At 46.2% G+C, this 22,087-nt stretch overlaps 1 protein-coding gene across 1 annotated transcript; it reads right to left on the bottom strand.

The window, feature by feature from the left end:
* Positions 1 to 599: 599 nt before the first annotated feature.
* On the bottom strand, positions 600 to 3,294 carry LOC130355291 (protein spinster homolog 1-like). The gene is made up of 2 exons (XM_056555238.1): positions 3,200 to 3,294; positions 600 to 2,162 (listed from the first exon to the last, which is right to left on the bottom strand). The coding sequence occupies exon 2, from the start codon at positions 2,135 to 2,137 to the stop codon at positions 623 to 625; it is 1,515 nt and encodes a 504-aa protein (XP_056411213.1). The 5' UTR covers positions 2,138 to 2,162; positions 3,200 to 3,294; the 3' UTR covers positions 600 to 622.
* Between the last annotated feature and the right edge of the window lie 18,793 nt (positions 3,295 to 22,087).

The following is a 22,087-nucleotide window of genomic DNA, read 5'->3' as shown; positions in this document are numbered from 1 at the left end:
GGCATCTGAGGGGTTAATGACGGACATCCGTGGGATTGTTGATGACCACCATTACCGGTGGGTCCCTGGCTGCTATCAGCAGCCAGGACCTGCCGTGCATGATCCAGGCATCGCTCTGATGCTCGCGGTTATGGTTAGGATGTAAATGTACGTCCTGCGTCCTTAAGGGGGTTAAGCTAATTTCTCCCCATTTCATATCCAATTCCCTCCATTTTATGTTTAGTCAGTGAACATGAAATTGGGGGGAGATGGCTATATAAAATAGGGGGATTGGAAATTAAATAGGGGGAATTTCACCATTTGTTTATAATATTGAAATGACAATATTTACCTCCCTAAACACAATGACACATGTTGTGCAGCCCTAATACACACACATACACACATGTACACAAACACATACACACAAACACATACACACTCATATATATCCCTCTTGCTATTAATAGTCTTTTTTATGTCTTGGGAGGAGATTTACATTTTTCTATTTGGGGTTTGGACACAGTTGGGTAGGTAGAGAATATTTTTTAAGGGGTAAAGTGGAACATAGAACAAATGCAGCTATTTTTTTCAATTTTTTTTTAATGAAGTAAACGAGATAAAGGTTAGCAATGACTTTTCCTCAGTCTGAAGCGCGGTCCTCATCGGCAGGAAGCAGTGAGGAGGAGGAGGATGACGGAGGTTCTGATTCCATCTCTGCTTCTTTTTCGTCCCTCTCTATAAATAGGGCGGTGGCCATGAAGAAGGCCCCTCCGTTGACTGCCATGATGGTGCAGGTCATGAGGGCATACTCCAGGCTGCGGTATTTCAGAAGAGGGGATTTGGCATATCCTCGTTCGTAGGTGTCAGATATCAGGCCGATGAGGTACGGGCTGCCGGCGTCACCTAGGAGGTGATAGATTGTCATCTGCACGGCCAGGGCTGAAGATCTCCTCCACGGAGTTACTACTTTTAGTATAATGTCAGATATGAGGGTGAAATTTACTGACAGAAGCGTCTCTCCAATGAAGATGAAGATGTTGGTGGCAACGAGGCTGATGTTGCCAAAAGTCAATGCCAACAGAAGAAAAGGGGCGGAGAGCATCATCGCGCAGCCACACACAAGCGGGTCCGCCCGAGGGTTGGATTTGCGATATCTTTTACTTATCTCCGTCCCTGCTACAACTCCCAGAATGCCGGAGACGACTGTAACCACACCAAATATTAGGATGTCGTGATAGTCACACGATTCAGCGCGGCAAGGGTCCTTCTCTTGTAGGAGTGTTCGTGCGTGGGTCAGGTATGATGGACCCCATACACCTATGGCTCCCACTATGAAGGATACAGCCGTTGATCCCAGGGTGGTTAACATGAAGCTTCGATTTTTAAATAGTTTTTTCAGATCTGTCATCCATTTGGCAAACTTCGGGGATTTGTTGTTCTTCTTCCCGTTTGTAGTCGCTCTTGGAAGCTCCTTTGTGACCAAAATCATCAAAGCCACAGCTATGAGGCCCAGGCCAGGGGTGACCCGAAACGCCCAGTGCCAATCGCCCCTTGCTGCATCAGTCACTTTGGGCCCGATGATGTATCCTAGTCCGCAGCCTACAGGTATGACGGAGTAAAACACGTTCAGCATGCGGGTCCGCTGGTCACTTGTAAAAAGGTCCGCAATGATGGAGGGGGCGATGGTGCAGAAAGTCGCCTCTCCGGCTCCAACCAGTCCACTGGTCAGCAGGAAGAGCAGGAAATACCCGTCAGGGATGAATGACAGGGTAAGTGTCATGCTCAGCCAAATGATGACTCCTGCGCAAACAGTATATTTCTTATTACAGTGGTCACCCAAATATCCTGCAATTGGTGCGACCAGCACGTAGCTTCCGATGAACAATGTATTCAATAAGCCGGATAGACTAGCATTGGTGTCATAAGCTTTCTGTATATAAGGCAGCACCCCCGCCACACTGGAGCGATTTGCATAGATGAGCAAATTAACAAAGGCGAGGATCACTACGGTGATTATGGAACGTGCGGTGGACATCACGCTTAGAGATGGCAGGTTCTGCCTCTCAGGGATATCGCCATTTTCTACATCCATATCACTATGGTCCTCCATTGCTTCTTCCTCCTCCTTCAGCAATGGGTCTTGTGGAGAGGCCATGGTCACAGGTCAGAGCCTGAAAACACTAGAGAGAGAGATAAGTGAACACATTAGACAACATGTCATCATTCCTGTCATTATACACTAGATCCTTCATACAGAAGAGCAGAAATGTCCAGCACAGAACCTAAGATAGATAACACAGACAGAAGATAACACTAAGACCATCGCAGCCTCAGAGGAAGACTCTTCTCTATAAGTGTTTTATATGGAGACGTCTTCCCTGAGGTTTCCAATGTCTGATAACCCTGAACCTGTCCGGTCCTAATATTATCTGAGAACCTCGAACCTGTCCGGTCCTAGTATTATCTGATAACCCTGAACCTGTCCGGTCCTAGTAATATCTGATAACCCTGAACCTGTCCGGTCCTAGTAATATATGATAACCCTGAACCTGTCCGGTCCTAGTATTATCTGAGAACCCTGAACCTGTCCGGTCCTAGTAATGGCGGATTATAAGGGCTTGGCTGTATGGTCACTGTATGGTCATGGGAAGTTCATACTGTAGATACACTTGGGCTATCCTGCTATATAAATTTACTATTAATGAACCTACCCCACCTCATTGGGATCTATCCGTACCCTATATGACTTTATGCCAATAGTTGATTTGAAAACATTTTTCCCTTTCGGAGTACCCGGAGCATCTCTATTGTTAGTACACACAGAATACTATTATATACTCTTATATTTCTGCCCTAATCTATCTGTCATTCTTTTACTATACCACCAAATCTTTCTCATAGACTTATATGTTTTAGAACTTCATGAATTAGGACTAATCTTCTTGGGGTCTTTTTTGGGCATAATTGCATTTTAGCACTTTTGCAAGAAAAAGCTCTGGTCATGATACTATCTGTGCATTTTATTATGTTTAATGCCTAAGCCAAGTATTATCACAATGCTATGAGAAATATAACTTTTGTTATTTCTTATGGAAATTCATTCATTTCTTTTTTTTTTGCAAAAAAAAAAAAAAAAGCAACAACAACAACAACAAAAAAAAAAACCTGACAAACAAAATGCCCTGTGTATATATGAATAGAAGAGGCTGAGACTTACCTTGTGGTTCTCTCTTCAGACAAGGAACGGTCAAAATCTCGAATTCTCTATCGCAAATAGAAACTCTCTAACAAATACTTTGCACCACAGGTTGTGAATGCAAAACACACTGAAGAGACTGCAGCCGGTGCGCACCTCCTTGTACAGCTTATGGTGACATCATCACAAGCATCTGTGACATCACAGGGTTCTAAACCATCTTCAGGTATGTGCATATATTTATATATATATATATATATATATATATATATATATATATATATATAGTAAATGTGAGTGCAGAATGTAATACCTTTTTTATTGGACTAACCGAATTTTGTAGAGACAAGCTTTCGGGATTCCTCCCTGATAATTTAGCAAGTCCTTTGATCATTAGTCCTTGACTATTGGACTTGATGAAGGGAGGAATCCTGAAAGCTTTTCTCTACAAAATTCTGTTAGTCCAATAAAACAGGTATTACAAGATACTGCAACATTTTTTTATTTGTGTGTGTGTATATATATATATATAAATATACACCTAGAAATATATCAAGTGCATAAAAACATCTTTTAGAAAAATATTACTCCAGGCCTGCCGTGTATATCGCCATACTTCACAGTGTCTTCTCAGTTTATGTATTTTAAACTTTTGATCTTTTAACCCCACCAGGGCCGGACTGGGGATGAAAACCAGCCCTGGAAATAATTGCAGACCAGCCCCACAGCCTAGATGTATCCCTTTACAGTACACTAATATTTATTTATATATATATATATATATATATATATATATTTATGTATATATATATATATATATATATATATATATATTTTTTTTTTTTTTTTTTTTTTTCCTCGATATATATTTCGAAGAAATAAATTGCTTCTGTATTTCACTATGCTGGAGCAATTTATATATGTGTCAATTTTACATGCATTATAATACTGTTTATGTCTATATCAGTCATACATTTACCAAGTAACAATAGTATGGGAGGAAAGGAAATATTACCATCACACTGTAACTGACCAAGTCCTCTATACTTAGACTGATATTAACAATAATGGCGCTATAAAAGGAGGAATATTATCGCCATACATATTACCATCATACGGTTACTGGCCAAATCTTGTATACTGACAAATATTACCAATAATACCAGTATACAGGGAGGAATATTATCACCATTTATATTACCATCATACTGTTGCTGACCAAATCCTGTGTACTAGTGTTTCCCAACCTTTTTCGGCTCAGGCACCCCTCCGAATTTTTTTTTTCGCGGGGCACCCTGACCAAAGTTGACGAGCAAAAAATAATAATAATAATAAAAAAAAAAGCTGCAATGCACACAAATGCCAATATCTATTTATTAGTGTTACATAGTTTAAAGTGCTGCTTCATACAGCAACTCACATGTGACATCTTCTCTGATCGGCATCGTTCGTCTGGTCCAGACCGCCCTGATCGTTCGTCTGGTCCAGACCGCCATTTCTTCCAGCCAAAACTCTTCACTGTTAAACCTGCAAAACAAATCTATTAGGCTCTGCACTTAGCATTAGCCTCCAGATTGCCCTTTTACAAGTGAAGAGGAATACAGGGGCGTATAGGTGTAAAGGGGTAACAGAGGGGGGTGTACATGGGAGATAGGTGTGTAGAAGAGTATATGGGGGTGACAGAGGGGTGTAGGGGGTGATAGAGGGGTTTACAGTGGTGGCAGAGGGGTGTAGAGGAGTGTACATGGGTGACAGGGGTGTAGAGGAGTGTACATGGATCACAGAGGAATGTACAAGGGTGACAGATGGGTGTAGAGGAGTGTACATGGATGACAGATGGTGTATAGGAGTGTACATGGGTCACAGAGGGGTGTAGAGGAGTGTACATGGATGGCAGAGAGGTGCAAAACAAATCTATTAGGCTCCGCACTTAGCATTAGCCTCCAGATTCCCCTTTTACAAGTGAAGAGGAATACAGGGGCGTATAGGTAAAGGGGTAACAGAGGGGGTGTACATGGGAGACAGGTGTGTAGAGGAGTATATGGGGGTCACAGAGGGGTGTAGGGGGTGATAGAGGGGTTTACAGTGGAGGCAGAGGGGTGTAGAGGAGTGTACATGGGTGACAGGGGTGTAGAGGAGTGTACATGGGTGACAGAGGAATGTACATGGGTGACAGATGGGTGTAGAGGAGTGTACATGGATGACAGATGGTGTATAGGAGTGTACATGGGTCACAGAGGGGTGTAGAGGAGTGTATATGGGTGACAGAGGGGTGTAGAGGAGTGGCAGAGGGGTTTAGAGGAGATTACATGGGTGACAGAGGGGTGTAAAGGGGTGTACATGGGTGGCAGAGGGGTATAAAGGGGTGTACATGGGTGACAGAGGGGTGTACATGGGTGACAGAGGGGTGTACATGGGTGACAGAGGGGTGTAGAGGAGTGTACATGGGTGACAGAGGGGTGTAGAGCAGTGTACATGGGTGGCAGAGGGGTGTACATGGATGGCAGAGAGGTGTAAAGGGGTGTACATGGGTGGCAGAGGTGTGTAGAGCAGTGTACATGGGTGACAGAGGGGTGTAGAGGAGTGTACATGGGTGGTAGAGGGGTGTAGAGGAGTGACAAGGTGGTAACAGGGGGCCAGAGGGGTGTACATGGGTGACAGAGAGGTGTAGAGGAGTGTACATGGGTGACAGAGGGGTGTAGAGGAGTGTACATGGGTGACAGAAGGGTGTAGAGGAGTGTACATGGGTGACAGAGGGGTGTAGAGGAGTGTACATGGGTGACAGAAGGGTGTAGAGGAGTGTACATGGGTGACAGAGGGGTGTAGAGGAGTGTACATGGGTGACAGAGGGGTGTAGAGGAGTGTACATGGGTGACAGAAGGGTGTAGAGGAGTGTACATGGGTGACAGAGGTGAATAGAGGAGTGTACATGGGTGACATAGGGGTGTAGAGGAGTGTACATGGGTGACAGAGGGATGTAGAGGAGTGTACATGGGTGACAAGGGTGTAGAGGAGTGTGCATGGGTGATGGGTGTGAGTGTGCATGGGTGACAGGGGTGTAGAGGAGTGTACATGGGTGACAGGGGGGTGTAAAGGAGTGCACATGGGTGACAGAGGGGTGTAGAGGAGTGTACATGGGTGACAGGGTTGTAGAGGAGTGTATATGGGTGACAGGGGTGTAGAGGAGTGTACATGGGTGACAGATAGTGTTGAGCGGCATAGGCCATATTCGAATTCGCGAATATTCGCATATTCGTAATATTCTCGTTTTATTTTCGCATATGCGAAAATTCATGTATGCGAAAATTATCATATGCAAAAATTAGCATATACAAAAATTAACATAAGCGAAAATTCGCATATGCGAACATTAGCATATGCAAATTTTCGCATATGCGAAAATTCGCACACCGGTCTCACACAGTAGTATTAGAGCCTTCTTTACACCACACAAGCTGGAAGCAGAGAGGGATGATCACTGTGATGTGTACTGTGAAAAAAAACAAAACAAAAAAAACGAATATTCATAATTACGAATATATAGCGCTATATTCGCGAATATTCGCGAATATGCGATATTCGCGAATAAAATTCGCATTGCGAATATTCGCGAGCAACACTAGTGACAGATGGGGTGTAGAGGAGTGTACATGGGTCACAGAAGGGTGTAGAGGAGTGTACATGGGTGGCAGAGGGGTGTAGAGGAGTGTACATGGATGACAGAGGGGTGTAGAAAAGTGTACATGGGGGACAGAGGGGTTTAGAGGAGTGTACATGGGTCTACTCTCACAGAAAAGGAGGCAATCTAGGTGGAGTTTAATAAAAATATATAATCTTTATTTCACAGTAAATTAAAAGTACGTACACATTAAAATCACGAGAGGCATGATGTGGTGGTCAGACAAACACACACTGAAAAGCAGAGTGAGACTGTCCCAAATATTAAACTAGGGGATAGATACAAATTGATAAGCAATAATAGTTAAGTCTGTATATACAGTAGTATCCTCCAACATGCAATGAAATACCTGACTAAACACAGTTAGTAGACGAAGTGAATAGTGAAAACGCGTTCGGGGTAGGTGAGATGTTCCTCTATAGGGTGCATGACTGGTACTGTTGATTATATATGTTTTGCTTTCATTTTCAGTCTCCCCAATTCAATTACTCGATCTGATTACATCATCTGATATACTATTACCTCCATCCATTTACATATTTACTAACTGTGTTTAGTCAGGTATTTCATTGGGGGTGAACATGGGTGACAGAGGTGTATAGAGGAGTGTACATGGGTGACAGAGGGGTGTAGAGGAGTGTACATGGGTGACAGAGGGGTGTACATGGGTGGTAGAGGGGTGTAAAGGGGTGTACAGGGGTGACAGAGGGGTGTAGAGGAGTGTACATGGGTGACAGAGGGTTGTAGAAGACTGTACATGGGTGACAGGGGGGCTTTGGGGGTGACAGGGGTGGACAGGAGTGACAATGTGGTAACAGGGGTGACGAAGGGACAGAGGGGTGTACAAGGGTGACAAGTATGTGGTCAGAGGGGTGGACTATGGGGGGGTGAACATGGGTGACACGAGGATGGACAGGGATGACAGAGGGGTGGACAAGGGTGATAAAGAAGGGTGTGGAGGGGGGATGGGCATGGGTGAGGGGGGGTGGACATGGGTGAGGGGGGGTGGACATGGGTGAGGGAGAGGGGGGTGGGCATGGGTGAGGGAGGGGGGGTGGACATGGGTGAGGGAGGGGGGTGGACATGGTGAGGGGGGGGATGGACATGGGTGAGGGAGGGGGGGGTGGACATGGGTGAGGGAGGGGGGGATGGACATGGGTGAGGGAGGGGGAGGATGGACATGGGTGAGGGAGGGGGAGGATGGACATGGGTGAGGGAGGGGGGATGGACATGGGTGAGGGAGGGGGGATGGACATGGGTGAGGGAGGGGGGGATGGACATGGGTGAGGGAAGGGGGGGTGGACATGGGTGAGGGAGGGGGAGGATGGACATGGGTGTGGGAGGGGGGATGGACATGGGTGAGGGAGGGGGGGGATGGACATGGGTGAGGGAGGGGGGAGGATGGACATGGGTGAGGGAGGGGGAGGATGGACATGGGTGTGGGAGGGGGGGATGGACATGGGTGAGGGAGGGGGGATGGACATGGGTGAGGGAAGGGGGGGTGGACATGGGTGAGGGGGGTGGTGGACATGGGTGAGGGAGGGGGGTGGACATGGGTGAGGGAGGGGGGTGGACATGGGTGAGGGAGGGGGGTGGACATGGGTGAGGGAGGGGGGTGGACATGGGTGAGGGAAGGGGGGGTGGACATGGGTGAGGAGGGGGGTGGACATGGTGAGGGGGGATGGACATGGGTGAGGGAGGGGGGTGGACATGGGTGAGGGAGGGGGGTGGACATGGGTGAGGGAGGGGGGGTGGACATGGGTGAGGGAAGGGGGGGGTGGACATGGGTGAGGGAAGGGGGGGTGGACATGGGTGAGGGAAGGGGGGTGGACATGGGTGAGGGAAGGGGGGGTGGACATGGGTGAGGGAAGGGGGGGTGGACATGGGTGAGGGAGGGGGGATGGACATGGGTGAGGGAGGGAGGGTGGACATGGGTGAGGGAGGGAGGGTGGACATGGGTGAGGGAGGGAGGGTGGACATGGGTGAGGGAGGGAGGGTGGACATGGGTGAGGGAGGGAGGGTGGACATGGGTGAGGGAGGGGGGGAGTGGACATGGGTGAGGGAGGGGGGGAGTGGACATGGGTGAGGGAGGGGAGGGTGGACATGGGTGAGGGAGGGGGGATGGACATGGGTGAGGGAGGGGGGATGGATATGGGTGAGGGAGGGGGATGGATATGGGTGAGGGAGGGGGGATGGATATGGGTGAGGGAGGGGAGGGTGGACATGGGTGAGGGAGGGGGGATGGACATGGGTGAGGGAGGGGGGATGGATATGGGTGAGGGAGGGGGGATGGATATGGGTGAGGGAGGGGGGGGATGGACATGGGTGAGGGAGGGGGGGTGGACATGGGTGAGGCAAGGGGGGGTGGACATGGGTGTGGGGGGGGTGGACATGAGTGAGGGAGGGGGGGTGGACATGGGTGAGGGAGGGGGGTGGACATGGGTGAGGGAGGGGGGTGGACATGGGTGAGGGAGGGGGGGTGGACATGAGTGAGGGAAGGGGGGGTGGACATGGGTGAGAGAAGGGGGGGGTGGACATGGGTGAGGGAAGGGGGGGTGGACATGGGTGAGGGATGGGGGGTGGACATGGGTGAGGGAGGGGGGATGGACATGGGTGAGGGAGGGGGGATGGACATGGGTGAAGGAGGGGGGAGTGGACATCGGTGAGGGAGGGGGGGTGGACATGGGTGAGGGAGGGAGGGTGGACATGGGTGAGAGAGGGGGGGAGTGGACATGGGTGAGGGAGGGGAGGGTGGACATGTGTGAGGGAGGGGGGATGGATATGGGTGAGGGAGGGGGATGGACATGGGTGAGGGAGGGGGGGATGGACATGGGTGAGGGAGGGGGGGTGGACATGGGTGAGGGAGGGGGGGTGGATATGGGTGAGGGAGGGGGGATGGACATGGGTGAGGGAGGGGGAGGATGGACATGGGTGAGGGAGGGGGGATGGACATGGGTGAGGGAGGGGGGGATGGACATGGGTGAGGGAGGGGGGGTGGACATAGGTAAGGGGGGTGGACATGGGTGAGGGGGGGGTGGACATGGGTGAGGGAGGGGGGGTGGACATGGGTGAGGGAGGGGGGTGGACATGGGTGAGGGAGGGGGGGTGGACATGGGTGAGGGAAGGGGGGTGGACATGGGTGAGGGAAGGGGGGTGGACATGGGTGAGGGAAGGGGGGGTGGACATGGGTGAGGGATGGGGGGGTGGACATGGGTGAGGGAGGGGGGATGGACATGGGTGAGGGAGGGGGGATGGACATGGGTGAGGGAGGGGGGATGGACATGGGTGAAGGAGGGGGGAGTGGACATGGGTGAGGGAGGGGGGGTGGACATGGGTGAGGGAGGGAGGGTGGACATGGGTGAGGGAGGGGGGTGGACATGGGTGAGGGAGGGGAGGGTGGACATGGGTGAGGGAGGGGGGATGGACATGGGTGAGGGAGGGGGGATGGATATGGTGAGGGAGGGGGGATGGATATGGGTGAGGGAGGGGGGATGGACATGGGTGAGGGAGGGGGGGATGGACATGGGTGAGGGAGGGGGGGATGGACCATTATTCTTCTCCGTTCTTCCCCTCTCCGGCAGGGCACCGACTCAGGGCTCCAGCAAGGCAATCATTCACTGGGCTGCAGGGGAAGGGGAACGCTGGGGCACAGGTCACTACACCGGCCAGGCGCAGCTTCCGCAAACTTCCGCTCTCGGGCAGGGAACTCACTGGGCCGCAGGGGGGAGGGGGGCGCTGAGGGACGCTGGGGCATGGCCGCAGGGGTTAATACACCGACCCGGCTTCCACATTCTTCCCCTCTCTGGGCCGCAGGGGGTAGGGGGAAGCTAAAGGAGGCTGGGGGACGTAGGGGTACGCTGAGGCCTAGACCAGCAGCCCCTGATCATGTGACTCCTCCTCCTCCATGTGACTGATCACATGACGGTGACATCATCGCAGGTCCTGTTACAGCCTCACAGTGCACACTAACTTCCCTCCCCCCTGCGGTGCCGGGGAAGGAAATAAAAATAAAAAAAAATCACGGTTGGGAATCACTGCACTCTGGATGCGCAGGTACTGGGTTGAGTGGCGGGGCTGGGAGCCTACAGCTCATTGCTCCGCCTCTCTGTGGCCGCTTCACACAAGGTCCTGACTTAGAGTCAGCACCTTGTGTGAGTGAGCAGCCACTGTGTAGCCGCACACAGGCCGGACCCTGCCGGCCCACTGTGCGGTCGGCCTAGCGGGAATTTTCCCGGTATCCCGCTAGGCCAGTCCGGCCCTGAACCCCACTAGGACCAAGGGCATCCTGGGACTTAAGGGCCCTCTGCGTTTCTGTTCACCACCGGTAACAGGGCGATGAACGGAACGGGATGCCTGCTGAAATTGTTCAGCAGGCATCCCATGCCAACGCCTGGGGTGGTCCTGAGACCCCCCTCCCCCTCATGTCAGCGATGGCGATCTGCAACGATTCCGGGTAAAACGGGTCTCCAGTGACCCGGTGACCAGGAAAATAAGGAGGCTCGGGGCTGACAAGACTGCCCTGTTCCCCCTGAACGGATAGGAGTGAGGTGGTAGGGGTGCCACCCCTCCTATTCCTGCTATTGGTCAGTCAGAAGCGACCAACCAATAGCAAATCGGGGTGGGGGTGGGTTAAAGTTCGGTCGTCCGGGAAGAGCGGGGGAACTGTGCTGGAAGCCTTACCGAAAGTGGGCGACAATCGGTGGCGGCCAGCGATCCTGCTACTAACGGAAGCCAGTGGGTGAGTTGTTGCCTTGCAACATCTGGAGGGCCATAGTTTGGAGACCACTATATTGTGGTCTCTTATCTGTAGCCCTCCAGATGTTGCAAAACTACAACTCCCAGCATGCCCAGACAGCCGTTTGCTGTTTGGTTATGCTGGGATTTGTAGTTTTGCAAGATTTAGAGGGGTACAGTTTGGAGATCACTGTGCAGTGGTCTCTAAACTGTGGCCCTCCAGATCTTGCAAAACTACAACTCCCAGCATGCACGAACAGCAAACGGCTGTCTCGGCATGCTAGGAGATGTAGTTGTGTGCCTCCAGCTGTTGCATAACTACAACTCCCAGCATGCCCTTCGGCGATCAGTACATGCTGAGAGTTGTAATTTTGCAAAAGCTGGAGGCACACTGGTTGGAAAATACTCAGTTAGGTAGTCTGTCTGTCAGGGTACATTCATGTCTGTCAGGGTACATTCACACAGGCGGGTTTACAGTGAGTTTCCTGCCTCAAGTTTAAGCTGCGGCAAATTTTCCGTTACAGCTCAAACTCCTAGCGGGAAACTCACCATAAACCCCCGCCCGTGTGAATGTACCCTAAAAACACTACACTAACAAAAAATAAAGGGTAAAACACTACATGTACACCCCCTTACACTGTCCCCCCCTTCCCCCGCAATAAAAATGAAAAATGTCTCGTACGGCAGTGTTTCCAAAATGGAGCCTCCAGCTGTTGCAAACTGACTGTCCAGGGATGCTTTGTGTATAGCAACAGCTGGGGGAACCCTCTTTTGGAATCACTGGCGTAGAATACCCCTATGTCCACCCCTATGCAAATCCCTAACTTAGGCCTCAAATGCGCATGGTGCTCTCTCACTTCAGAGCCCTGTCATATTTCAAGGAAACAATTTAGGGTCACATATGGGGTATTTCCATACTTGGGAGCAACTGTGTTACAAAGTTTGGGGGGCTTTTTCTCCCTTTACCCCATATAGAAAGGAAAAGTTGGGTTCTACACCAGCCTGTTGGTGTAACCCAAAAATTTTTTTACACTAACATGCTGGTGTAGCCCCATACTTTTCATTTTCACAAGAGGTAAAAGGAAAAAAAGACCCCCAAAATTTGTAAAACAATTTCTCATGAGTACGGAAATACCCCACATGTGGACGTAAAATGCTCTGCGGGTGCACAACAGGGCTCAGAAGTAAGAGAGCACCATGTACATTTGAGGCCTAAATTGGTGATTGCACAGGGGTGTCTGATTTTACAGCGGTTCTGACATAAACGCAAAAAAATAAATACCTACATGTGACCCTTTTTTGGAAACTACACCCCTCACGGAACGTAACAAGGGGTATAGTGAGCCGTAACACCTCACAGGGGTTTGACAAATTATTAAAGTTGGATGTGAAAAAATATATATATATTTCACTACAATGTCAGTGTTAACCTAAATTTTTCATTTTCATAGGAAAAAAGCTCAATGTCACTCCTTCTCTTTCTTTTTGAACATTGTAGTTCGCCCGCAGAGCACTTTACATCCATTTATGGGGGATTTCTATACTCAGAAGAAATGGTGTTACAAATTTTGGGGGGCATTTCTCCTATTACCCCTTGTAAAAATGTAAAATTTGTGGGGAAAAACTGCATTTCAGTGGAAAAATAATTTAATTTACACATCCGATTTTAATGAAAAGTTGTCAAACACCTGTAGGGTGTTAAGGCTCACTGTACCCCTTGTTACGTTCCTTGAGGGGTGTAGTTTCCAAACTAGTATGCCATGTGTTTTTTTATTTTTATTTTTTGCTGTTCTGGCACCATAGGGGATTCCTAAATGTGACATGCCCCCCAAAAACCATTTTCTCTCTCCAAAAGCTCAATGGTGCTCCTTCTCTTCTGAGCATTGTAGTTCGCCCGCAGAACACTTTACATCCACATATTGGGTATTTCTATACTCAGAAGAAATGGGGTGCATTTTAGTGAAAAAAAATATTAATTTACACATCTGACTTACACAAAAAGTGCACATGCAGAGCCCTTTACCTTCACATATGAGGCATTTCCTTACTTGAGAGAAATTGGGTTAAAAATTATGGGGGGCTTTTTCTCCTTTTACCCTTTTTTAAAAAAAAAATTAGTATACAAGAACATGCAAGTGTAAAAAATTAAGATTTTGAATTTTCTACTTCACTTTGCTGCTATTCCTGTGATACACCTAAAGGGTTAACAAACTTTCTGGATGTCATTTTGAATATTTTGTGGGGGGCAGTTTTTATAATGGGGTCATTTATGGGGTATTTCTAACATGAAAGCCCCTCAAATCCACTTCAACTGAACTGGTCCTTGAAAAATTCCGATTTTGAAATAGTTGTGAAAAATTGGAAAATTGCTGCTGAGCTTTGAAGCCCTTTGATGTCTTCTAAAAGTAAAAACATGTCAACTTTATGATGCCAACACAAAGTAGATATGTTGTAGATGTGAATCAATATATAATTTATTTGGAATATCCATTTTTCTTATAAGCAGAGAATTTCAAAGTTTAAAAAAATTCAACATTTTAAACTTTTCATCAAGTTTTGGAATTTTTCACCGAGAAATGATGCAAGTATTGCCGAAAATTTACCACTGACATAAAGTAGAAAATGTCACGAAAAAACATTTTCGGAATCAGAATGAAAAGTAAAAGCATCTCAGATTTATTAATGCTTAAAGTGACAGTGGTCAGATTTGCAAGAAGAGTCCATAATGTGAAAATGGGCTTGGTCCTTAAAGGGGTACTCCAGTGAAAACCTTTTTTCTTTTAAATCAACTGGTGGCACAAAGTTAAACATATTTGTAAATTGCTTCTATTAAAAAATCTTAATCCTTCCAGTACTTATTAGCTGCTGAATGCTACAGAGGAAATTCCTTTCTTTTTGGAACACTGATGACATCACGAACACAGTGCTCTCTGCTGTCATCTCTGTCCATTTTAGCAACCATGCATAGCAGATGTATGCTAAGGGCAGCATGGTGACTCAGTGGTTAGCACTGCTGCCTTGCAGTGCTGGGGATTTGGGTTCAAATCCCACTAAGGACAACAATAAATAAAGCTTTATTATTATTATAATAACGTCAGCAGAAAGAACTGTGGTCGTGATGTCATCAGAGAGCATTCCAAAAAGAAAAGAATTTCCTCTGTAGTATTCAGCAGCTAATAAGTACAGGAAGGATTAAGATTTTTTAATAGAAGTAATTTACAAATATGTTTAACTTTCTGACACCAGTTGATTTAAAAGAAAAAAGGTTTTCACTGGAGTACCCCTTTAAGGGGTTAACAAATACTTTTGCACCACACTTTGCCCTTTGGATTGTTTATTTATTACATTTTCCACCATTATAGTGAGTTTCACAGTATTCCTGTAGGTCTGGTATCTTTTTGCTCTGGCTTTGTTTCACCTTTGACATTTTTTATATTTATTGCAGTTTGACCCATGTGCTCTGTATACTTACCTTTGCGGCCGTCTGCCCATTTTACATTTAATTTACACAGTACTTTCTTAAATTAGCCACTAGTTTTTAGTTTATTTAATTTAATGTAATTGATATACACTCTATTCACATGACACAATCCTATTTCATTATTTGCAAGTGTTTCTTTATTTATTTTTTATCATTTTAACATTATGCCTTATTATTTATGAATTTTTATTATTAATAAATAATCTTCACATTATACCATATTTATATAATGAATGACCTCCTTATTCCTTTTTGTCCATCACATACATTATGGTTGTCATCTTGTCTGTGGTGTCTTCCTCGTAATGTATGCTCGGCACTGTGCACTTCCTCACCGGTCTCCTTTGTCATTAGGTCCCTACAGCACTATCTTTTTCTCTCGCCTTCTCTTCGTTGTTCCGTGTCATGTTGTCTTGCGCACAAGTCACTTTTCATCCGGCTGTAGAGATCCATGACACTCGGAGGCTCTGGCTCAGAACTGACAGCAGGGAATACAGTGGGGATCAAAAGTTTGGGCACCCCAGGTAAAATTTTGTATTAATGTGCTTCCTAAAGGTGAGATGCCCCCCAAAAACCATTTGTTGCTCCTTCCCTTCTGAGCCCGCCGAACACTTTACATAGACATATGAGGTATGTGCTTACTCGAGAGAAATTGGGTTTCAAATACAAGTAAAAATGTTCTCCTTTTTATCCCTTGCAAAAATTCAAAAATTGGGTCTACAAGAACATGCGAGTGTAAAAAATGAAGATTGTGAATTTTCTCCTTCACTTTGCTTCTATTCCTGTGAAACACCTAAAGGGTTAACACACTTACTGAATGTCATTTTGAATACTTATGGGGCAGCAGTTTTTATAATGGGGTAATTTGTGGGGCATTTCTAATATGAAGACCCTTCAAATCCACTTCAAACCTGAACTGGTCCCGGAAAAAAAGTGAGTTTCAAAATTTTGTGAAAAATTGGAAAATTGCTGCTGAACTTCGAAGCCCTCTGGTGTCTTCCAAAAGTACATATAAAAACACATAAATTTTATGATGCAAACATAAAGTAGACATATTGGAAATGTGAATAAAAAAAATATTTGGAATATCCATTTTCCTTACAAGCAGAGAGCTTCAAAGTTAGAAAAATGCAAAATTTTCAAATTTTTCATCAAATTTGGGGATTTTTCACCAAGAAAGGATGCAAGTTACCACAAAATTTTACCACTATGTTAAAGTAGAATATGTCACAAAAAAACATTCTCGGAATCAGAATAATAACTAAAAGCATCCCAGAGTTATTAATGTTTAAAGTGACAGTGGTCAGAATTGCAAACAATCGCCGAGTCCTTAAGGTGAAAAAGGGCTCAGTCCTTAAGGACATATGGGTTAGCATATATATTTCAGAGTGAATTTTGCTGTGAATGTCACTTCTCACCATTCAGGAGAGATCGAGCCTGTAGAGAAATTGAAAATTGAAGTGAAGATTTCCTTAGCATAAGGAAAGAAGAAAGAACTGTGCAATTTGACTAGCTCTTCTTTATTATTAGGATAATTATTGCTAGACTGGAATTTTACAAAGACCTACAAAGACCTATCAGTTCCATGTTCCCAGAATTTCATAGGATGGAGAATAACTAGGTGATTGTTGGTTGACGAACCACTGGGAGAAATATTCTGGCCATCAATGGGGCAGAATGCACTCCAGAACATTGCATAGTGCTGCTCCATAGACAATGGAGAGCTAGCCATTTGTCATTATGGAGCCGTGTGAACAAGCGACTGGATTTGCCATTCAGGAGTGTTGCTATATTTTGGTGGAAGAGCTGTGACCAGTCAACTATTTCCTTCCTATAGCCATCAACTTGTAATAGTGATCGTTGCTTTAGAACCTGACTATGGCTATGTACATTTACTTGCATTTTACTATTAACCGGTACAATCTACTTGCATACATAAGTAACTGCATTCAAATTCAGTGACAGACAAAGGGATAGACTATAAGAAACTGACAAGTGGCTTGGATGTGTCCCAAGGGGATACATAATATAGTAACCTCAACTGGAGAACAGAACAGTCCTGGAGAAAATAATGACATTGTGTCTGATATTCAATATTTGAATGGCATTTTCTAAATGTATTTATATTTTATACTGTAATTGACAGTGTATGTTGCACTGACAGAGATGACCACTTCCTCAAGACTTACTGCAACAGGTAAATCTCAGAACTGCTATTACTGTATCCATGTTCAGAATGCGAACAAGAACGCTGAGAATAAAAAAAAGAAAAAAATATATATAAATATATATATATATATATATATATATATATATATATATATATACACATACATATTAGAGGTGCACCCAAATGGAAATTTCAGAACCGAAACGAAACCGAAATTAAAAAAAATGTCCGGCCGAAACCGATACCAAAACTGGAAATGACTTCTCCCCGTCTTCTGGTAAAATGCAGCGCTCCGCTCATTGGATTAGATTCCCCCACATTAGATTGCCAGCTCCCCCACATTAGGTCGGGAGTTCCCCCACATTAATAGGCAGCTCCCCCACAATAGTAGGCAGCTCCCCCACAATAGTAGGCAGCTCCCCCACATTAATAGGCAGCTCCCCAACAATACTAGGCAGCTCCCCCACAATAGTAGCAGTTCCCCCACAATAGTAGGCAGCTCCCCCACAATAGTAGGCAGATCCCCCACATTAGGTCAGCAGTTCCCCCACAATAGTAGGCAGCTTCCCCCCACCCCACAGACATACAGCTTCCAGCCATATACAGTGTATGCCTGGAGGCTGTATGTCTGTACTGCTGCCCCCACAGTGTTCCGATCACCGTTCCTCCGGCCCGGGGTCACATCTACTGCTATGGCCTATGGACCACAGCAGTAGGTGCCGGGACCGGAGGAGCGGTGACCGGAACACTGAAGAAGATGACACGCCGCCGGTCACTTACCAGGCCCCGGCCAGCGCGCATTCTCCTGCGACGATCCTGCGGTCCTCCTGCGTCTCTATGGTTGTACGCACGGGACGTCAGTGACGTGCCGTGGGTAAAACCTTAGAGGCGGAGAAGCGAAGGACCGAAGGAGGATTGCAGGAGGACGCCGGGGAATGGTGAGTGACCGGCGGACATCCTTATGTCCCGAAAAGATTTTTCAGGACACAGGGATGTCCGGGATAGGATTACTTATTTTTATGTGCCCGGGCCAGCTCCCGTGTGTGGCTGCAGGCGGGGCTGACCAGAGCATTTAAAAGGTAATACTGTATACTAAAAACCAGGGGGCCTCCAGCTGTTGTGAAACTACAACTCCCAGCATGCCCGGACAGCCTTTACCGGTCCGGGCATGCTGGGAGTTGTACTTTCACAACAGCTGGAGGCCCCCTGGTTTAGTATACAGTATTAGTTTTTATATGCACTGGCCGCCCCCCCCCCTGCAGCCACACACGGGAGCTGGCCCGGGCACATAAAAAGAAGTATTCCTATCCCGGAGAGCGCCCCCCCCCCCCCAGATGTTGCGCCCGGTGCGGCCGCCCCCCCTGCACCCCCCCCCCCCCACGCTACGCCTCTGGCACTGGCAGTGTTTGTAACTTGTGCTGTGGGCGGGCAGGGGAGGTGGGTCATTATCGGCAAATTTTTTGTTGTTTCGGCATTATCCCAAAATAACTATTTTTGGCCGATATGTATCGACCGCCGATATGCCGGTGCATCCCTAATATATATATATATATATATATATATATATATATATATATATATATAAAACTTTTTTTTTCTCTTTTCCCCTCAGGCACCATCATTTGGATGACTTGACTGTTTTGCAGGACATTTTCAATTTTTAGGTACATAGGAGGAGATTTATCATTGCTTTTAGAGCATTTTTTTGCCTATGTTTTGGCGCAGTTCAGTCGCAATCAGCATATTTAGCGACTTTTATGCGTCTTTTGATATAGACAGTTTCCCTCTTTTTGCCTACCTGTAGAACCACATGCAGTGGTCACATATTTATCATTTGCAACTTTTTTTCAAAAGGCGCTATTTTGTGCGCAAAGGTACTTTTTTATGCTTAAAGCTACAACACCAACCAGTAGGGGTGAGAATCACTTCTACCTTCCGCAATTCAACCGACAGTGTCCCACTCCCCTTCTATGACATATGCTCAGGAGCTGAGCGCGGGTCATAGCTTGGTGGTCCTGGCGGCTATCTGCCACCAGGACCCATCTCTAATACCAGACATCACCGATCACGGTGATGCCCGGCTTTAACCCCTTAGACACCACAATCAAATTTGATTGTAGCGTCTGAAATGCAAGTAAAAATGTCCTGGCAGCTCTGTGAAATTAAGTAAAAACCCCTAACCTTCCAAATTCAGGACCCGGAAAGTGTCTACTTCCCTCCATCACAAGCGTCTAGAAAAAAAGTACCGTATATGGTAGAGCTTTTCCCACCACAGCAGAGCTGCGCAAAATTCCTGCTGCACCTTCTAGATGAATAAGATGCACACTAGTCAAACCCACCACTCAAATGAACGTGGGAAAATAGCTCTACCCTAGACATTCTTTGATAAATCTGGGCCATAGTCCAGGAAAATGTGCTGACAGGGGTACTCCAGTGGAATTATTATTATTTTTTTTTTAATCAACTGGTGCCAGAAAGTTAAACAGATTTGTAAATTACTTCTATTAAAAATTATTAATCCTTCCAGTACTTATTAGCGGCTGTATACTACAGAGGAAGTTCTTTTCTTTTGGGATTTCTTTTCTGTCACAACCACAGTACTCTCTACTGACATCTCTGTCCATTTTACGAACTGTCCAGAGCAGCATAGGTTTGTGTGGGGATTTTCTCCTGCTCTGGACAGTTCCTGAAATGGACAGAAGTGTCAGCAGAGAGCACTGTGGTCAGACAGAAAATAAATTCTAAAAGAAAATAACTTACCGTTGAGCATACAGCAGCTGATAAGTACTGGAAGAGTTAAGATTTTTAAATAGAAGTAATTTACAAATCTGTTTGAACTTTCTGGCACCAGTTGATTTAAAAAAAATAAAATAAAAAATCCTTTATTGTTACAATTGCAAATAGTGCCCTCTTGTTGGTAAACCTGGCAGGATACAGTCATTTCTCCTGCAGCGCCACCACAGGAAATATAAAACATTATATTGTGCCCAGAAACTCTTGGTAGAAGTAAGCAAACTATATTCTGGCTAACAGGGTGTTTTTTTAAATAAATTATCTAAACCAGAAAAGCCATTTTTATAACTCAATATAAGGAAACTGCACAGTAGGAAATTCAATATGTGAAGCCACTTTTTGAGTGAGGGGAGTATAAATGACTATGTAAAAGAAAGGTGGAAAAAGTGCTCAGATAGGAATGATGTATAAATGTAAGGAGCGGAAAATTACATGTTTGCCAACATTTTAAATAATTTCCATGAACAATGTAATGCTGAGGCAGTGTGTCTAGTCCTATCATGTGTGATACTGTTTCTGAATTTCATTATAGGGTAATTTCCATGGAGAATATGCTGCTGGTGCATCCAACAATATTTAGTCCTATTCAATAAATATTCCCTTAAAAACCTGAAGAAAGTGATATTCAAATATCTTGCATGGCTGCTGAAGAATAAAAGGAAAGAAATGGTATTGTGTATTTAATTTTAGTTTATTTCATTAGATTGAATGAATTCATTTTTACTTATAAACATCTTTTAGCGGCGCTTATATTAGAAACAGGGAAAAGAACAAAAAAACTGGGCGCTCTCTCGTGCAACAATGCAAGCCCAACACTGTTGGGAGTTATGGGTGGAGAACGGTGGATGCAGTATGCAGGTCTATCTCCCCTATCCGTGTCCTCTAGGGTAGGGAATAATGGAGGAAGAGTAGGTAGATAAAAGTGGAGAATTTATAGAACGCTCCTGCTAGCAAAGGACGGACTCAAGACGCCATGGTTGCACAGGATGATTCATTGGAATTTTTGCGGACAACGCGTTTCGACACTCACAAGTGCCTTCATCAGGTCCACAAGCAAATAAGTTAGATGCGTCCTGAGGTGCCGACTATGCATGAGTGGCTTATATTCACTAGTGCAGGACATGGTAGAAGCCACAAACAGGGGGGTGCTAAGGATGCACCACTATGTATACTGGGTGGGACTGGGGTTATGCTTATGTGTAAATGCTCACTGCTATCCATGGGGAGGGAGGCATTAGGGTGCGTTCACACTACGGAATTCCCGCAGAATTTCACGAGCGGAACACCGCGAGCGGAATTCTGCAGTGTGAACTTAACATTAGTGTGAATGGGTCTCCGCGAGACCCGTTCACACTGCGGAATTTTCACGACGGACAATTCAGTGCTGAAATTGTTCCGCGCAAAGAAAGAACATGTTCATTCTTTGCGTGGATTCTGCGAGCACTGCATAGCCGTCAATGGTGATGTCTTAGTGCCCTGTGGCCCTAGCACCGAAGCAGCTAATTCGCGGAATTCAGCGAGCAGAGATTCCGCAGTGTGGAAGTACAAACATCCAGGGAACCAGGGAAGATAGGGGGCATTCCCTCTGGATATATGATGATGTGACATCAGGTGAGACTGGAGCAGGAAAAAAATTATAATGTTACTGAGCCTTTTTGCACCCCCCCCCCCCCTCTTCCCTCAGAGGACGTCCATGTTGATGTCTCTATTCAACTGTTTTGGATCTTGATGATGGCGTCTAGAAAGTATATTTAGTAAATGACTATTGGTTTGTTATATGTTTTTGTCTATAGATTCTGGTACCACTCTTAAAAATAATGTAAGATATGAGCTGTTACAATAGGAGATTACTATAGGGAAGTAAGGGTGCTTTCACATTACGATTATAGTGTACGGTTGCTGCATCCGGTTGGGTGGGGCGAAAACCGTCCGCTCCCGTATCCCAGCCGGATCCGGACCGAACCCCCTTCATTTCAATGAGCCGACCGGAGTCAAACGCTGACTCCGTTTGTCTCATTTTTCCCTGAATATGGTTTTCTGACCGGACCTAGA

Source organism: Hyla sarda, chromosome 1, assembly GCF_029499605.1.
Source record: "Hyla sarda isolate aHylSar1 chromosome 1, aHylSar1.hap1, whole genome shotgun sequence".
NCBI classification, from domain to species: domain Eukaryota; kingdom Metazoa; phylum Chordata; class Amphibia; order Anura; family Hylidae; genus Hyla; species Hyla sarda.
The sequence above is the reverse complement of the archived record's forward strand: the minus strand, read 5'-3'. Positions and strand labels throughout refer to the sequence as shown.

What these genes read in the sequence shown, in the direction of transcription:
- LOC130355291 (XM_056555238.1), bottom strand. Translation starts at nt 2,137, where the DNA reads ATGGCCTCTCCACAAGACCCATTGCTGAAGGAGGAGGAAGAAGCAATG.